We start from the raw sequence: 18,349 nt of genomic DNA on the forward strand, positions 1-18,349 counted from the left end.
CACCCTGATGGCCAGAGTTTGGGGAAGGGTGGTCTATGCTGCCCTCGGTGCTCACTCTCGCCTCCCTCCCGCCCTCCCCCTCTCCCACCCCCAGATTTCTGACTTGCAGCCGGGGAAGAGGTACGTGTTCCAGGTGCAGGCTGTGAACTCAGCTGGTCCGGGGCAGCCGTCCATGCCCACCGACCCCGTGCTCCTGGAGGACAGGCCAGGTGGGGGCAGGCGGAGGGCGCCAGCACCACGCTGGGCTGGGGTCGTCGAGGAGGGGCTCAGAGAAGGTCGGGAAGAGCATATGGAATTGCAGGACAGGACCTCTGTCCATCCCTCCAACACCCATCCCTCCTCCCGGCACTCCACACTTCTTCCCGCCTTCCTTCCTTGCTGCTATTTCTCCCTCCATTCCCCATTCTTATGGAATCCCATTAGGAACACAGCTTCTATTGGAAAGGTCTCCCGTTCTTTCTCATGCCACGTTCATACACTCACACAGCGCCTCACGGAGATTTGAAATGACGCCCCCCTCCAGTCCCAGTATTGTTCCAGATGCCACACGGGGCTTTGCCCGTCCTGCAGGCACAGCTGCTGAGGTCCCCTCCCACGCCGTGCCAGGTTCTTCCCCTGCCCTGGCCCTCCCACCCAGCCCCCAAAGGCGCCCGTGTAGAACGGAAGCCAGTGTAGCTCAGAGAAGTGACGTGAGGGGGTCACACAGCTAGAGCATGACTGAGTCACTCCGCTCTCCTGACTGTAAGGCATATCTCTTTCCAGCCTTTAATTATTCATTCATATGGGGGGGGGGGGGTGAGGGTCCCTTTAACGGGGTGGCCGGGAGGGCCTCTCTGAGGAGGTGACACTTGCAAGGCCTCAGAGGCCACCGCAGGAGTCTGGGGTTGTTGTTTTATGCAGTAGGCAGACGTTGGGAGGGCTCTGCAGGGGCGGGGCAGGAACTGGTTTACTGTCTGTAAACATGGCTCCCTCTGTCGGACCCTCAGACGCCCCGGAGATCAAGGTCGGTGTGGACGAAGAAGGCTCCATCTACTTGGCTTTCGAAGCCCCTGGTGCCCCTGACTCCTCGGAGTTTCAGTGGTCCAAGGACTACCAGGGCCCGCCGGACCCCCAGAGGGTCAAGATCGAGGAGGGAGCTAACAAGTGAGTGAGGGGAGGGCGGGCACCACTGGTCCGTGGGCCCGCCGTGGTGTCCGATGAGCCAGCGGAAGCTCGTGGCTGAGCCCACCCAGCAGGGCCCTCAGATAGTGAGTGAAGGGGCCTGAGGAGGGATGCTGGTCTCCCACTGAGGATGCTGGCTGCCTCCTTAGGGGGAAATGAGGAGCAGGGCACTTAAGGATTCATTTGGAGTGGGTTTGTTTTTTGTTTTGTTTTGTTTTGTTTTGTTTTGTTTTGTTTTGTTTTTGAGCAACTGCATAGGACTCCCTTCCTAGCCTGGCAATCAGTGACCTGTTCTTGGAGCATCTGTGGGCTCAGTCTCATCTCATTGGTTAAAAAGAGGGCTTGGGTCCTAGCCGATTTGGCTCAGTGGATAGAGCAGTGGTTCTCCACCTTCCTAATGCCGCGACCCTTTCATACAGTTCCTCATGTGGCGGTGACCCCCGACCATAAAATTATTTTCGTTGCTACTTCACAACTGTAATTTTGCTGCTGTTAATGAATTGTAATGTAAATATGTGTGTTTTCCAATGGTCTTAGGCTCTACAGCAGCAAATAGAAGGGTCATCCATGTTGGATGATTTACACAAAATTGAGCCCTCGCTGGTTTGGCTCAGTGGAGAGAGCGTCAGCCTGCAGACTGAAGGTTCACAGGTTCAATTCTGGTTCTCAACACGTGGGTCTCTGGTAGAGCCTAAGACCATCGGAAAACACAGATATTTGCATTACGATTCATTAACAGTAGCAAAATTACAGTTATGAAGTAGCAACGAAAATAATTTTATGATCGGGGGTCACCCATGAGGAATTGTATTAAAGGGTGGCGGCATGAGGAAGGTGGAGAACCACTGGGATAGAGCACCATCAGCCTCCGGACTGAAGAATCCTAGGTTCAATTCCTGTCAAGGGCACATGCCTGAGTTGTGGGCTCCATCCCCGGGAGGGGGCGTGCAGGAGGCAGCCCATCAATGATTCTCTCTCATCATTGATGTTTCTATCTCTCTCCCTCTCTCTTCCTCTCTGAAATAAAAATAAATAAACAAAAGGGGGGGGCTGGGAACAGATGACCAAAAGGGTCCCTGTCAAATGGCTCCACCCCAGCAGTTCATGGCCTCAGCTCTGTCCAGCCGGAGGTAATGCTGATGGCTTAAGCCTTAAAGGGGCAGTTGGGCCATGCAACTGGTAAGACCCTGTGCCAGCCAGCCCGCTAATGGGAGCCACGGAAGGTGCCAGGCCTGAGCTGCCCTGGGCAGAGGACCTCGAGACTCCAACGCTGACGGAGCCTCTCCAACCCCCAGGCCTCTAGGGCACAAGGCCCCGCTCAGAGCACCTGCTCTCCTCTCTCTGTCAGGTCCAAGGTCATCCTGAGAGACCCTGGCCTCGAGGACTTGGGCACCTACTCGGTGGTGGTCACCGATGCTGATGAAGACATCTCAGCGAGCCACACGCTGACGGAGGCAGGTAAGTCCCTGCTCCCTTGCCACCTGCCGAGAGAGTCAGGCCTAGATCGAGCCCCCCCAGGGGCCGGCAAAAAGCAACAAAAATTCGTAAAGCAGCGATTTTCAGAGCAGTGGGTCCCCACCCAGTCAGCCAGCCAGTCAATTAAACAACATCCCTTATGCCAGGTACTATCCTAGGATTACATCCGTGAGCTCAAAGGGCAAAAATCCCTGCCTGGTGGAGTTCGCATTCTTCTTGTCTCTCCTTCCTTTTTCTAATTTGGATAAAAGCAAAGGCACCAGGATATTTTTCTTCCTTCTATAGCCTAAAAAAAAAAACACAAAAATGTTTCTTCAGAGAAATGAGAATAGCAATAGGGAGCAGTGGGGACTATGACAAATCAGAGAATAGAAGGGTCATCCATGTTGGATGATTTAAACAGAATTGAGCCCTCGGGGTTTGGCTCAGTGGAGAGAGTGTTGGCCTGCAGACTGAAGGTTCCCCGGTACGATTCTGGTCAAGGGCACATGCCCAAGTTGCGGGCTCTATCCCCAGTAAAGGGTGTGCAAGGGGCAGCTGATCAATGATTCTCTCTCATCATTGGTGTTTCTATCTTTCTACCTCTTCCTTCCTCTCTGAAATCAATAAAAATATAAATGAATGAATGAATAAAAACAGAACTGAAACCAGTGCTGATGACAGATAAGACTCACTCTCTTCTGTCTCCACAATAACTGGGGGACAGCTCTGTTGATGGCACAGGAGGTCCTTCGATTTTGTTAAGAAGCAGGAGCCAGACAGACCCAATTACAACCCCACAGTTTTCTGGCTGTTTGACCCTGAGCAAGTCACGTCACCTCTCTGGACCCCAACTGAAACAGTGTTACGCAGAAACATTTAGATGATTCCATGCACACTGAAGCCATCAACAAAAGGGATGGGCTTCTCCTTATGTTTTGTTCTGACTGTATTCTTGCTGTGAGTCCAGACTCACCATGCTGACGACTCTGGGGCTTACCTGGGGAAAGGAGAATGGGCTCGGCCCCTGCCAAGTCATCATGCAACACATGCTTATTACTGTGTGCCAGACACTCGTAGGCTCAGAGCTCAGCTTTGCAGGAGAGAACACCTAACACAGAGAGGCAGTTGGCAAATGAGAGAGCGCTCGGCAGAGCTGCCCGGGACACTTCTAGACTGAAGTGCTGTACTGGGGCCAGACAGACCTCAGAGACGAGGACGGCATATCACAGGGGGTTAAGAACAGGGCTCGGAACCCAGTGGGCCTGGAGGGGTCAGAGGTGGACAATAATGCTCACCCCACAGCAGTGTGCGAGGACCAGTGAGATAATGCAGCACCCGGCACCTAGTAGGCACTTCTCAAGGGAGGTGGCACTTGATCTCAAGGTGACCTGCCGCAGCCCTCTGCATCCCCCTCCGTGCCCCGGGGCTAAGGCCCACAGGGCTCATCTTCAATGTCTGGGTTGCAAGTGACCGCAGGTTGAGGGGTGTCTCTCAGGACCGCCCCCCAGCATGGGCCCTAGGATGGCTGCCGTGGACCCACTGGCCCCAGTGTTTCATTCTCTCTGATTTCTTCCTCGCTCTTCCCTTCCCAGAGCTGGACAAGCTGAAGAAGTTGAGCCATGAGATCAGAAACCCAGGTGAGCAATCCTCAGGCACCTCCTGGGGTGTTCAGAGCAGAGTCGAATCAGCAAAAGCAAAAAACTAGCTGGAGGGCAGGGGGGGGGGGGTTGGGGGAGAAGGAGGATTTGGAGGGGAAGCAGAGGATGGGCTTCATGGGGCTGGAGGGCAGAGACCTGGCTGTCAGCGGCCTGTGAAATGGAAAAGGGAAGGCAGGTGAAAGGGAATGCAAGGAGGGCAGAGGGGATGCTTCTTCTTAGGGGATTTTGGATCATGGAAATCTCCGCTTCCCTCCGCTGGCCAGTAGCCGGTAGGGTCATACACTCGGGTGCACGTTGGAATCGCCCCAGGAGCTTTTCACAATCCCAATGCCCAGTCCACGCCCCAGACCAATCAGACCCTGGACACTGGTGTTTCTGAAAGCCCTTGGGGTCCGCCAGGGTGAGAAAAGAGGAAACACTTCCTTAAAAATGAGCTCACTCTAGAGCGGGCATGGGTCAAACCTCCTCAGACACCCCATCCCAGGGTGTCCCCTTCAGACATGCTCAGGGTGGGGCTCGTGCGGAGCAGGGAGGGGAGGAGGGGGCCCAGGCCCACCCCACTCCTCCCTGCCTCCTGCCTGCCTCGCAGTGATCAAGCTGATCTCGGGCTGGAACATTGACATCCTCGAGCGAGGGGAGGTGCGGCTGTGGCTGGAAGTGGAAAAGTTATCCCCGGCTGCTGAGCTGCATCTCATCTTCAACGAGAAGGAGATCTTCAGCTCGCCGGTAACTGGAACCCAGATTCCTTCCTAAGGGAGGTCCCCAGCCCAGCTCCTGGCTTCCTGGGCAGTGGTTCCCCACAAGTCAGCAGCGCCCCATAGCGGACTTATCAGAAACGGTCACAGTGATGGCGTGGGTATGGGGACACCTGGTTTTCAGTGCCTGGGGGAGGGGGCGGGGGGGGGGCAGAACCCCAGAGGCAATGCGAACCCCAAAAAGAATTTCCCACACCCCCTGCAACATTGAATGTCCCACCAGACATTCTTCAGGTGAAAAACCCACATTCATACTGATAAATATCCAGGCCTAGACGCTAACTCTGAGATATACAGAGAATTTTCACACATACACGGAATAGAGGGGGTTTTTTGTGTTTTTTTTTAATGTATATTTTATTGATTTTGTACAGAGAGGAAGGGAGGGAGAGAGAGTTAGAAACATCGATGAGAGAGAATCATCGATCAGCTGCCTCTTGCACACCCCCTACTGGGGATGTGCCTGCAACCAAGGTACATGCCCCTGACCGGAATCGAACTCGGGACCCTTCAGATTCTAAATGTGGAAGAGAATCCAACCTGCGTGGCTCAGCGGTTGAGCATTGACCTATGAACCAGGAGGTCACAGTTCGATTCCCAGTCAGGGCACATGCCTGAGTTGCGGGCTCAATCCCCAGCAGGGGGCATGCAGGAGGCAGCCGACTGATGTTTCTCTCTCTCTCTTCCTCTCTGAAATCAATAAAAACACATTTTAAAAAATAAAATAAATGTGAAAAGGAAAACTTTTAAAACTGTTAGAATATGACAAAATACAAATGAGTGTTAATTCTGGATAGCAAGTGCACAGGCTACTTAGATATTATCCTTTACACTTTTGTGGAGAATTGTAAAAGAAGTAGAAAAGAGGGGGGGGGAGGCACAATAGGGGTTGTGGCGTATTATTAATTGCAATTAATTCAAGCACCAAGACTCACCGCTGTGCCTGCCAGCCCCCGGGGGTGTTCTCGGGGGCCAGTTGGGGGGAGGACCCCACACTGCCAGCAGTAGAGGGTTACCCAGGGCTCCCTCCCCACCTCTGAAGGCTTCTATCTGCACATACCGCTCTGCAGGCCCACCTGCACATGTGTGCCCATAACGCAATTGCCCTGAGGCCGGGAAAGGACACAGGTGACCCTCGGGTTTGTTCTCCCCAGGACCGCAAAATCAATTTTGAGCGAGAGAAGGGCCTGGTGGAAGTGATCATCGAGAACCTGCGTGAGGAGGACAAAGGGTCGTACACAGCTCAGCTCCGAGACGGGAAAGCCAGAAACCAGATCACCCTGGCCCTGGTGGACGACGGTCAGCCGCGCCCCGCCCACCCCGCCCGTGCCCCCGGCCTCCACTCGCGGCTCTGGGGCCTTCTGTCCACCCCGATGCCCCACTGTGAACCGGTGCTCCTCTCAGCTCATGCCAGCCCCTCCCTGTGTGTTCACAGATTTCGACAAACTTCTGAGGAAGGCAGATGCCAAGAGAAGAGACTGGAAGAGAAAACAGGGTAAGAGTGACTGGGGTGGAGTTCAAAGGCCTCGGCCACCAGGCCAGAGGTCAGGGCTGGGGAATGCTGGACTATTAGGTTAATGGATCCCTCGGCCCTGCTGGGCCCCCCAGGGAGGCCACTGCGATTCAGTCCGGCTCTGTCCCTGTGCCAGAACGAAAGAGCGCTTGCCCCAGGAGGAGAGTGGTGCCTCCTTAGATTTTGCACCCTAGGCCTCTGCCACTCTGGTGGGGGCAGAACCTGAGGGGACCAGTGGTCCCTAGCTGCCCCAATCCCAGCTGGCTTCCCTTGTCTCGCCACCAGGTGGCGCCCTGGCTGAGCCTGGAGCGCTGACCCGTGGGCGTGTTTGTTTTGCGCTTGCAGGTCCCTATTTCGAGGAGTTCTTGCAGTGGAAGGTCACGGAGGACTGCCAAGTGCTGCTGACGTGCAAGGCGAGTCCCTGCCCTGCCTCCAGCCCTGCCCCGAGGCCCACTGGGCTGTCTCTGTGGCTTGTCCCCAAGCCTGCTGGCTGTATTTGCTCTGCTCCCACAAAATCAATACCCTGTGCTTGGTTGCTCCCACACCTGCAAAGAAGCCTAGGATATTGCATTTAACCAGAAAGCAAAGCCCAGGGAGCAGGATTAGCGGGAGCTGGGTCGGCCTGGAACTGGGTCTCCGAGCTGCACAGGGCCCGGGGTCTGAGGGCAAGTGAGGGGTCCGTGTGTTGAGCAGGTTCCCTGGTATCTATGGGCTGCCTTCCAGACACTCTGCTCAGTGCTTCAGAGCGTTGTTTTATTTCATCCGCCTCATGAGCATCTGGGCGTTAGGCATTATAACCCCCACTTCACGGATGGGAAAACAAACAGGGGGATCGCTCAGAATCAACAGGTGGAGCCGGGAGTCTGTCTGACACCCAGTGGTGCTCCTTCTCGGCACCCTGCGGCCTCTTTAGGGAACTGGGGGAGGGCCAGGAGGGGGAGGGGAAACTGGGGGAGGGCCAGGTGGGGAGAGGTACTCTCCCCGAGCATATCCGTCCAGCAAACTCAAAACACCAGACACTCTGCAAGGCACTGGGCACACAAGGAGGAGGAAGTGGCCCCCATAGGAGCCCAGGGTCTGGATCAGGATCCTTGGGAAACAGCGTGCCTCCTGCTGTGACCGGGACTCATGGGCACTCTGGGAGCTTCCAGGAAGGCTTCCCGAGGGAGGTGACAATGGACAAGTGTAAGGTGCAGAGGTGTTTACGAGGAAGCTAGAGTAGCAAAGGGACCGAGAGGCAGAGGGAGCAGCATTAGCAAAAGTCCCGAGTCCAGAAGCCAGCAGAGGCATGGGTGAGAGGAAGAAGGTGGCTGGGACTCACGGCGAGGGTGTGTGTGTGCAGGGGAAAGTGTCACATTTGTAAAAAATAATAATAATAATAATAATAATAATAATAAAATAAATAAGTGCTGATGAGCTGAGTTTTCACTGAAAAAGAGGAAGCCCGATGGAGCCACATCCTCCACTTTCCCCAGGTGACCAACACCAAGAGCGAGACCCGCTTCCAGTGGTTCTTCCAGAATAAAGAGGCGCCGGACGGCCAGTACGACCCGCAGACCGGAGCGGGGCTCCTCCGCATCGAGGAGGTGGGTGCGGCTCCGGCTCCGGGCAGTGCCGGGAGCACCGGGCGCCGGGTCAGGAGCAGGGCCAGGGCCGGGTGAGGCCGGTGAGCCTGTCAGCACGGGTGCGAAATGTAAGGGGGCACTAAAGCTCAGGAATCAAGACAAATAATATTTCAGCCCTCGCTGGGTTGACTCAGTGGGTAGAGCATCGGCCTGTGGACTAGAGGGTCTCAGGTTTGATTCCAGCACATGCCTGGGTTGCAGGCTAAATTCCCCCTCCCCCCAGTAATCCTGGGTTTGGGGCCCGATCCCTAGTGTGGGGCTTGCAGGAGGCAGCCAATCAATGATTCCCTCTCATTATTGATGTTTCTCTCTCTCCCTCTCCTTTCCTCTCTGAAATCAATAATATATATATATATTAAAGTACCACCCAAGTTAATGGTTTAATGTGTTGATGCAGGCTTCATTTTGGGGTTAACAAGCATGTGCCAGAGAGGACCCCCTTGTCCTGAGGGAAAGGACACATTTCCTTCTACAGAACCACAGGGGTCCCTCCTCCCAGGGCCCCACGAAGCAGGGCAGCCCGGTGGGGGGTGGGGGAGGTGAGTGGTGCTCAGACAGGCTCCGCGCAGAGGGGTCCCTCGCTCTGCTCGGAGCAGCTGCTCTCGACTCTCACCCACCGCACCCTCAGGCCCAGGCCAGCCCTGGTTGGAATCAGGGGGCTCTGGAGCTGGGAGGAGCCTGAGAGCACACCTATTCCAGATGGGTAAACTGAGGCCCGGGGAGGAGATGAGTCTTTCCTGAGGTCACACAGAGAGCGAGGCCCGGCCTGGAGCCCGGGCTGACCCTGCCCCTCCTCACTTCCTTCCAGCTGTCCAAGGCGGACATGGGAGTCTACAGAGCGTCGGTTTCTGACGACCGCGGGCAGGACGACACCATACTGGACCTCATGGGAGAAGGTAGGGGTGGCGATGTTGGAGATGGGCCAGGAGGCGTTCACGCTGAACCAGAGACAGTGACCTGCCTGTGGGGTGAGACGTACAGGAGCCGCATAGCACTTGGGGCAGCTGAGGCCCAGAGAGGTTAAGTGACGGGCCCAAGGGTGCACAGCTAGTCAGTGGCAGGGGCCTGGTCTGTGTGACACTGAGGCCCAAGGTCTCTGAGACATACCACAGGGAGCCCAGGCCTCAAGGCTCCCAGCCCAAGTTCACTGCTCTGCCCCACGGGGCCCCTGGCTCCTCGCCCGGCTGGATGACACAGCGGGCAAGAGCACTGTCAGGTCAGCCCATCGTCCTCCACCCGTGGGGGCCCTGCCTTACCCGTCACTGAGTGCCCCAGGCTCTCTCATCCCCGACCTGGCAGGCGTCCTGCAGAGCTCCCTGTGTGCCGCTCCGAGCTCCTCCAGCCTTTCTGAGGATGCCCCCTGCCTGGTGCATCCATGGGGGGCGGTGAGGGGAGGTCCGATGTCAGCTGACCGCTCTCTCTGTCTCCCCCAGCCCTGGACGCCGTCTTCACGGAGCTGGGCAGGATTGGTGGTAAGTAAGCCCCCTCTCTGCCCACCCCTCCCTGATGCCAGATCACCTCCCTGGACCGCCAACCAGCCTTGGCTGCTGGGGTGGGCTTAGTCTCCAAACCCAGAGACAGGGGGCGGGGGAGAGAAGGTCCTTCCTCCTCACAGCCCTGCATCCTCCCACCGCACCCCCCCCCCCCCCCCCCGAGAGCAGGACAAGCAGGCGGGCCCCAAAATGTGCTGCCGGAAGGAGCTCGGGGGAGACTCAGGCCTCTCCTCTGCCTCCCCAGTGCTCTCTGCCACCCCGCTGGAAGTCCAGGGCACCGAGGAGGGGATCCGGATCTTCAGCAAAGTCAAGTACTACAACGTGGACTACATGAAAACCACCTGGTCCCACAAGTAGGTTGGCTTTGCCCTGGAGCCCTAGCCCGGCTGCAGGGCGCCCAGCACCTGGCCCAGCCCCGTCCCAAGGGGTCGGCAGACGGGGTCTCCCACTGGTCCGTTGCCCACAGAGGGAGTCAGGAATTGGGAGCAGAAGGAAGATCCCCCAGGGAAGCTGGGTGGCCTGGTGGTAGGACCAGCTTAGGGCGGCCTCCGGAACTGAGGGAGGGGAAGGGTGCAGGAACCAGGGCGAACCGGCCAGCCAGGTGGAGGAGGGGGTCATGGCGCCCTTGCTGGTCTCTGCAGCCTTAGCAAGCTCAGGCTCAGGTAAAAGGGCCTGTGAGGCTGACAACCAGCTGAGGGCCAGGGATGAAGGGTGGGTAGATAAGGTATCCACGAAGATTTGACTGCGAGCTAAGGAACCCCAGATGGTGTGAGAGCAGAATTTTTCTGGCCCTTCTCGCCATGGGCACTCCTCAGCCTTGTGGAGCAGACGTTGCTGCACCCATTCTGTGGAGAAGGCTGCACTGACTGGGTCAAGTTTGTCAAATGAGTGAGAGCTGAGGCCAAGTTGAATTCCAAGATAATGGAGTCCCACTCTGGCATTTCTAAGGCCTGTGCCTAAGCCCAGAGGTGTCGCTTCTGCAACACAACACTGGGGCATGGGCCAGGTGTTTTCAGGAATGAACTCCAAGTTAAAAACAAGAACAAAAAAGGTTAGCCCTAGCCCTAGCCAGTTTGGTTCAGTGGATAGAGTGTCAGCCTGTGGACTGAATGGTTCTGGGTTTGATTCCAGTCAAGGGCATGTACCTGGGTTGCAGGCCAATCCCCAGCCCAGGTCAGGTTGTGTTCAGGAGGCAACCAATAGATGTGTCTCTCTCTCCCTCTCTCTCTCTCTCTCTCTCTCTCTCTCTCTCTCTCTCTCTCTCTCCCCCCCCCTTCTCCCTCCCTCTCTCTCCTTCTCCCTCCCTCCCTTCTGCTCTCTCTAAAAATCAATGAAAAAAATATTCTTGGATGAGGATTAACAAAAAAACAAAACAAAAACCCAGCAACAAAAATAAGTTTAAATGGTTTCTTTCTAAGGGCAAGGGGAGAGTGATTGTGGAAGAAACCCTGGAAGGGGTAAAGATGAGGAGAGTGAAGAGGTGAGGAAGTGACTGGTGGTTACTGACCTGAAGCACTGCTTCCTCCGGTTCCCAGCCTGCAGGACATGGCACAACACAGACTCAGCGGTGGCACATGGATGGGTGGATGGATGGGTGGATGGATGGGTGGATGGATGGATGGGTAAATGGATGGGTGAATGGATAAATGTGTGGATGGATAGATGGATGAATGGATGATGGATGGATGAATGGATGGATGGATAGTTATGGAATGTCTCATGGATGCTCACAACCTTCAGCTCAGGAATCTGGAAACAAAACCCCAGGAGAGGGCATTCAGGGCTGGGAGCCGTAGACCTGCAGACAGCTGTCCTGAGCAGCATGGGGGGGGGGGGGGGCTGCACCGTGTTAACCATTCCTCTGCCCACATTCAGGGAGAAGCGCCTGGAGAGCGGGGACCGGACGCGGGCTGGCACCACGCTGGATGAGATCTGGCTCCACATCCTGGATCCCAAAGACTCAGACAAGGGCAGGTACACCCTGGAGATCGCAGCCGGGAAGGAAATCCGGCAGCTCTCCACCGACCTCTCGGGACAAGGTGAGCTGTCCGCCTGTCTGTCCCCAGTAAAAGCCCCATGGTCTTCTGGACAACCCCATGCCCATCCCACCCAACCTGGCATTGCCCAAGAGAACTGGGCTGGGAGGGGAAAGAGTGGAGGGCTCATGGCACCAAGCCCTGTGCCTGAGGGTCACCGGGGCAGGCGCCCTGACACCCCTCTCCCGTCCCTGTTTCCCTCTCACAGCTTTTGAGGACGCCATGGCTGAGCACCAGAGACTGAAGTGAGTTCCTCTGTGTTTCTCAGTGTGAGTCACGGGCCCGTGGGTCCGGCATGAACTGTGCCCAGGACCCCTTTCCGGGAGCCCGGCCAGCTCTTCCTGCCCCTCCTCATCCCCTTGCCCCACCCGCGCACCACTGCCCCTTAGCAAATGGAACCTGAGCCTGTTCCCATTTCTGTCTTTCAGAGCCTTGGCCATCATCGAGAAGAGTAAGTCACTCACATCCCCGTGGTTTTCACTTCCGGGGTTGGGGCGGCTGCCAGGGAGCTTATGGCCCCCCCCGGGGCGGGGGGGCTATGCAGGTCCCAGTGGGGTCTGCATGGCTCTGAGCTGTCACGGAGCTGCCAGGGACTCCTAGGCGGTGACAGCGTGAAGACAGGTGGGTAAGGACTCCGAGGGTCCCTGAGAGTGTGGGTGTGGAGGCCAAGTGCCCAGAAGGCCCACGGGCAACGTCAAGTGCAAGGTCAGGTGAAACCCAACAGGCAGGTGAGAAACTGAATGACTCTGAGAAGCAGAAGCAAGAACTCAAAACCTCTAGCTGAGGTCATCTGTGGGAGGGGGAATTCACCCTCCACAGAGACATTGTGTCTGAGTCTCCCCCGTGGCAGGAAGTGCGGGCCTCAGCATTCATAAAGACAACTGGGAAGTGGGGGTCTACGTGGCCAGGCAGTGGGCAGTCCTTCAGGGGCGTGGCCTCTTTGGTGGCGAGAGTCCATCCGGAGACCGCCCCCCCTCAGCCTGTGCCTTGCCAGGAGGTGCCGCCCTGATCAGGAGGCTCGCAAGCCCATCACACCGCCGTCCACTCACTGACCCAGCAAGAGCATCCCTCCATCCTGGATGCGTGTCGCCGGGCAGGACCCCTGTCCGGGACGCTAAGAGAGGGAGCTGAGTTCACCACACACGGCGGCTGGGCTTGTGGAATCCAGAGTCCAGGGAATGGACCCTTTCACCAGCTGAAGGGCCTGGCTTCCGTCCCACAGCGTCCATCCCTGGGCCCTTCTCCCCCGACCCCATTCAGGGTCCTGCCCCCCTGACATCCATCGGACTGACCCCCGCCACTCGGGCTCTTTGCACATCCTCGTCTGGCTCTAGGGCCCACGCTCCCACCCCTCCTGCTCCCACAGCCTCAACTGCAGCCTAAGGGGCACATGGACTTCCTGCTGAGTGATGTGCAGCCGCTCCTCTTGGCCACCCACAGTGGCCGCCAGTTCCCCTCCTCGACCAGAGTCTGTCCCAAATGCTTCTGTCCCGTTTTTCCTTGCCCCCCCCGCCCCGCACACCCCCCCGCCTTGAGTCTCTGATCCATCAACACCTGTTGTGTGCTTTTGCCAGTTTAAGGCTCAGAGCCATCTCATGTACCCTCTTTCCTAGTTCTTGAGGGGGGGGGGGGACATCCCATTGCCCCCTCCAGGTACCACCAGTCACGACGAGGACTTCAAGTCAGTAACAGAAACGCATTCTGCCCCCTACTTTCTGTTCCCGAAGGCAAGGAAAGGTGTGGGACAAATGTAAAGATTTCCATCGCTGAAATGATAGAAATAGAAAACAGGAGCATTGCTCAGCTCGATGGAAACTTGCTTCTGGGACGTGATCTGCAGGAAAACATTCATCGCGGGGGGTCTCGCTTTTTCCTTGCAGATCGTGCCAAAGTGGTGAGGGGCCTGCCGGATGTGGCCACGATCATGGAGGATAAGGTACAGACTGTTCCCCGCCCAGGGCCAGCAGTCCCATGCTGTGTTCCCTCACATGTCCATCAAATATCCTGGCACAGCCCTGGCTAGTGTGGGTCAGTGGTTAGAGCGTTGGCCCGCATACCGAAGGATCACAGGCACAATACCTGGTCAAGGGCGCACACCTGGGTTTCAGGTTCAATCTCTGGCCCTGGCCAGGGCACATGCTCAAGGCCACTAATCAATGTCAGTGTTTCTCTCACGTCAGTGTTTCTCTCCCTCCTTGCTTTCCTCCCTCCCTTCTTTTCACTTCTAAAAATCAATGGAAAAAATATCCTTGGGTAAGGATGAACAACAACAACAACAAATGGACTCCAGCACTGTGGATTCCAGTGCCTGGCTGAGTGACACCACCTCATGGTCACATGTAGTATGGTCACATGGCCACATGACATGGTCACATGGTCACATGTAGTACAAAGGAAGCCCCTGAGCCTAGGGTCAGACCCAAGGGGGTGCTCGCCCCAGCTCTGCCAGCTCTCTCCACCGACCTGCCCTGGGTGTCATGAACTTCCCTCTGTGAATTCAGTTTCCTTTAGGGGTTCAATTAGATGATCCCTAAAAGCCCTTCCAGGGCTGAAATTATGCAAGTCTAATGTTCTAGAAAATGACAGCTACTGTTATTACGGTGCTTCCTTTGTGCCAGGCACTATTGTATATGTGCTACATGAGTTGGCTTGTTTAACCATCAAGGCAACCACATGGAATGGGATGTTATTATTAGTCACACTTTATAGCTGAGAAAACTGAGGCCCAGAGAGGTTAAAGGACTCACCTGAGGTCACACAGCTTGAAGGGGCAGCGCTGAGGCAGCCCAGCTCCAGACGCTGAGTGTTTGACCATTACATTATACGGCTCTGATTTAGAGCTCACTCAAGAATTTTCAAACGCAATTTATAAATCTTTATGTTAAAGCAATATAGACTTATTTGCCTACGTCATAATGACATATATACCACAAAAAGCAATAAAGCAAAGTTCAGGCCGTTCTGGGGCAGATATTTGGCAGAATAATAATGATCTAAAACCCTAACTAGTAAGTATTCTTATAGAAAAGTGGAGGATGGAGGAAGGGGGTTAAAGTAAAATGTCTCTCCCTTTAATGTTATCTCTTTATGCGATACAATAAAATGCACAGAATGAACTTATCACAGGAGCAGCGTGTGCTGGGAGCTCTCTGGGGGAGGGACAGCAAATGCCAAGGGTTCCTACCAGGAGCTGATCAAGTGTTCTCTTCCCGTCGTTCCAGACCCTGTGCCTGACCTGCGTCATCTCAGGAGACCCCGCCCCTGAAATTTCTTGGCTGAAGAATGACCAGCCTGTCACCTTCCTTGACCGCTACCGCATGGAGGTTAGGGGGACAGAGGTCACCATCACCATCGAGAAGGTCAACAGTGAGGACAGCGGGCGCTACGGCGTCTTTGTCAAGAACAAGTATGGCTCCGAGACAGGCCAGGTCACCATCAGCGTGTTCAAGCACGGGGAGGAGCTCAAGGTGCTGGAGAAGAAGTGATCAGACACAGCCAGGAGACGGGGCAGGGGTGGGGGGTGGGGGGCAGTTGGTGGTACACCACAGCGAAGCAACAAAGACCTGGCTGGGGTCCCCTCCAGGAGAGTAGGATCAGCCCTGGACTTGGAATAAGACACCTCTGAGCAAGACCCAATTTCAACTCTACAGTCTCCCTTAGACTTGCCTTTCTCGTCAATCAAACAGGAATTCCTAGTCCTAGGGAATATTTATAAAAACCATTTATAAACCATATACCACTGGTTCTCCACCCGAGGGACGAAAGACAATGTCCAAGTTTTTTATCGTCACAACTGGAGGTGTCTCTTGGCAGAAGTGTCTGTTGGCAAAGGTCAGGGAGACTGCTAAGCACCACAGCTCCGCACCACATGGAATTATCCCTCCCCAGATGTCAATGTGCCAAGGTTGGCTAGCCCTGCCATAAAGTGATATATCACAATATCCTTCTTTTAGGATGCTGTATTTTCCACTCACGTAAGTTCAACAAACATTCATGTGAAGCCTGGCATGTGCCAGGCTGAGGATGGCATGGGGAGCCCAGAGATAAATACTACTCAGGCCCTGCTGCCCAGGAGGCTTCAGCCCATTGGGAGAGTCAGACCCGGGTACAATGACTCCGGGACAAGGCACATGATAAAATTATAAAACAAGGGCAAATAACGTGCCACTCGTGGTCAAAGGAGAGAGACAGACATCCGTCCCAATTGGAGGAGAGGGGCTTTCAAACATCTCCACGGAACTAGCAGAATTGTGTCGGACCCTGAACAATGAGTCCATTTTGGTGTGGTGATGGGAGGAGGACATTTCAGGAGTGGGTCCTGGTGGGAGCAAAGGCGAGGAGGTTGGTGATGCTGCCTGGATGGCATTGGATGCCAGGCTGGTGAGCTGGATGACCTTCAGGATGTTGTGACAGATCCCAGTTGGCCTTGCTTGATGGACCCCAAGTCAGAGCTGGGCATTTCACCACTCTCCGATTTCCTTATTTTTTCCATTGATTTTATGAAGAGTGAAGGGAGGAGGGGAGGCAGAGAGAAACATCAATGTGAGAGAGACACATCACATCAATTGGTTGCCTCATGCACATGCCCTGACCAGGGCTGGAAATGAATCCTGCAACTGAGGTACGTGCTCTGGACAGCAGTCAAGCCCTTGACTCTTCAGCCCATCGGCCAACGCTCTATCCACTGAGCCAAACTGGCTAAGGCTGCTTCTTTTTTTAAAATAAGATTTGGATTGGGTGGGGTTTATAAAGTTAAAGATGTTTGTTGCAAACATTTAGAAAGCCATGAAAATGATAAAGAAGAAAATAAAAATCACCTATAACTCCAGCACCAGAAGATAACTCACCTCTGTTTTCTGAAATGACTTCTGAACTAAAGGATAAAATGAATCCTCCCTACATCCACCACCTGCACATGCATCAGGCATGATGGGTAACATATGCCCAGCCCAAGTTCTGGGCTTATGATTTAGTCAGACCAGGTGTTCAGGGGAAGGGGGACTGCAGGAGGATCAAAATGAGCCCTGGCCAGGAATGAGGACAGGGAACTGTGCAGGTAGGTCTTGGAGGCAAATGCATTTTGGGCAGTGCTTTTAAGGAAAAGCAGGCCTTGATTTCCCACCTACAAAAAAAGGAGAAGGAGAAGGAAGAGGAGAAGGAGGAAGAGGAGAAGAAGAAAAGAAGAAGGAGGAGGAAGAGGAGGAAGAGGAGGAGGAGGAGGAGGAGGAGGAGGAGGAGGAGGAGGAGGAGGAGGAGGAGGAGGAGGAGGAGAAGGCTGGCTAGTTTGCTAAGTGGTTAGAACACCAACCCAGAGACTGAAGGGTCGGGTTCAATTCTCGGTCAAGGGCATGTACCTCTGTCATAGGTTCAATCCCCCATCCTGATTGGGGGCTGGGGCAGGAGGCAACCAATCCATGTGTCTCACATCAATGTTTCTCTCACTCCCTCTCCTGAAATCAATGGAAAAAATATCTTCAGATGAGAATTTAAAAGGGAAAAAAAGGAAGACCGAAAGATTGTTTTTGAAGGCCCTTTCAGCTGACACTGATATTACTTGCCAAAACTCAATCCTCCTCTGCTTTTCTGCTCTCATGATGATCTGATGAAGAAAAAGGCTCATCCTCACCCTCCCTCCCACGCTCATACTTGGCATCTCAGAGGAGAGAGGTGGCTTCTTACACGTGTCAGTGAAAATGTCACCAATTTAAAAGGAATCGGCACAGTATCCGTGCACCCTATCCCTAGCAGCAGTCCGGATATGGGTCCACATGTATTTCATCTTCACACAGAGCACCCTCCCTCCCTTCTCCTTCCCACGATTCTCACCTAACACAGGGAGGCAGGCAGAGATCTCGATGACGACAATAAATCACAGAGGCACAAGACTCAAGAAGCTTTAAAGCATTCTCATACCACAGAGTTCATCAGTTCAATGGGACAGCACCAGGGGGGCCATTTTTACAGATTTGGCAGTTGAGAACCTAAATGATAAGTGGCAGGGTCAGATCAAGGACAAGAACAAGGGTCCCTGGATTCCGTTCAGAGGACATTCTGCTCTGCCATGCTGCCCCTGAGCCAAGTAGATGAAGCAATTATAGTTCTTAATAAAGGCGTGAAAATTTCCCAAGTAATGAATGAGCAAATCAGCAAGTCTCCACTGTCCGGAAGAATAAAATTTCCTCCATGAGAGGAGTAGGGCTGGGTGGGGACCATGGACCACAGCAATTTGTCATGAGTTCCTGTTGGCCCTGATGGAACGTGGTGTGAGTGCCCCCTGATGGTGGGGAACGGGATTGCATGCTAAGAAGAAGCTCAGAAGCAGTGCATCCTGGGGCTGTGGACTGTGATTTGCTCAGTTTGGGAACTAGAGCTGAGCCCTGTTGTGCTGTATGTGGACAGTCTGTCTTTGTCCAATCTCCCTGGAGAGAGTCCTCAGAGCAGCATCCTGAGCAGCCTTCCTGAAGACTGGGATCCCCATCACCCTGTGTGCTCTGCTGTTTATCCCTGCTTCCATCTCACAGAGCCCAGGCTCAGCTGGTTTCTCCATTAGCGTCCCACCCAGGAAGACTGTGGACAGGGCGGGTCCCAAGAGTGGGGCAATGGGGATGGAAGTCCCTGAGAACTTTCATTGTTCTCTCTCAGTTTGTCCC

General features: G+C 54.8%; 1 protein-coding gene across 1 annotated transcript in view; it reads left to right on the forward strand.

The window, feature by feature from the left end:
* MYOM3 (myomesin 3) overlaps positions 1–16,527 on the forward strand; it is a 50,079-nt gene extending 33,552 nt beyond the window's left edge. Inside the window, exons 21-37 of the mRNA XM_084874832.1 lie at positions 95–209; positions 987–1,143; positions 2,510–2,619; positions 4,212–4,256; positions 4,867–5,003; positions 6,187–6,331; positions 6,468–6,527; positions 6,891–6,958; positions 8,021–8,131; positions 8,979–9,066; positions 9,604–9,642; positions 9,908–10,016; positions 11,539–11,702; positions 11,908–11,944; positions 12,128–12,150; positions 13,580–13,635; positions 14,921–16,527. Coding sequence (XP_084730958.1) covers positions 95–209; positions 987–1,143; positions 2,510–2,619; positions 4,212–4,256; positions 4,867–5,003; positions 6,187–6,331; positions 6,468–6,527; positions 6,891–6,958; positions 8,021–8,131; positions 8,979–9,066; positions 9,604–9,642; positions 9,908–10,016; positions 11,539–11,702; positions 11,908–11,944; positions 12,128–12,150; positions 13,580–13,635; positions 14,921–15,184 — 1,728 coding nt within the window. The 3' untranslated portion in view covers positions 15,185–16,527. The remainder of the gene's footprint in view (positions 1–94; positions 210–986; positions 1,144–2,509; positions 2,620–4,211; positions 4,257–4,866; positions 5,004–6,186; positions 6,332–6,467; positions 6,528–6,890; positions 6,959–8,020; positions 8,132–8,978; positions 9,067–9,603; positions 9,643–9,907; positions 10,017–11,538; positions 11,703–11,907; positions 11,945–12,127; positions 12,151–13,579; positions 13,636–14,920) is intronic.
* The last annotated feature ends 1,822 nt before the right edge of the window (positions 16,528–18,349 follow it).

This window comes from Pipistrellus hanaki (assembly GCF_964339955.1).
Source record: "Pipistrellus hanaki genome assembly, chromosome: 2".
NCBI lineage: Eukaryota > Metazoa > Chordata > Mammalia > Chiroptera > Vespertilionidae > Pipistrellus > Pipistrellus hanaki.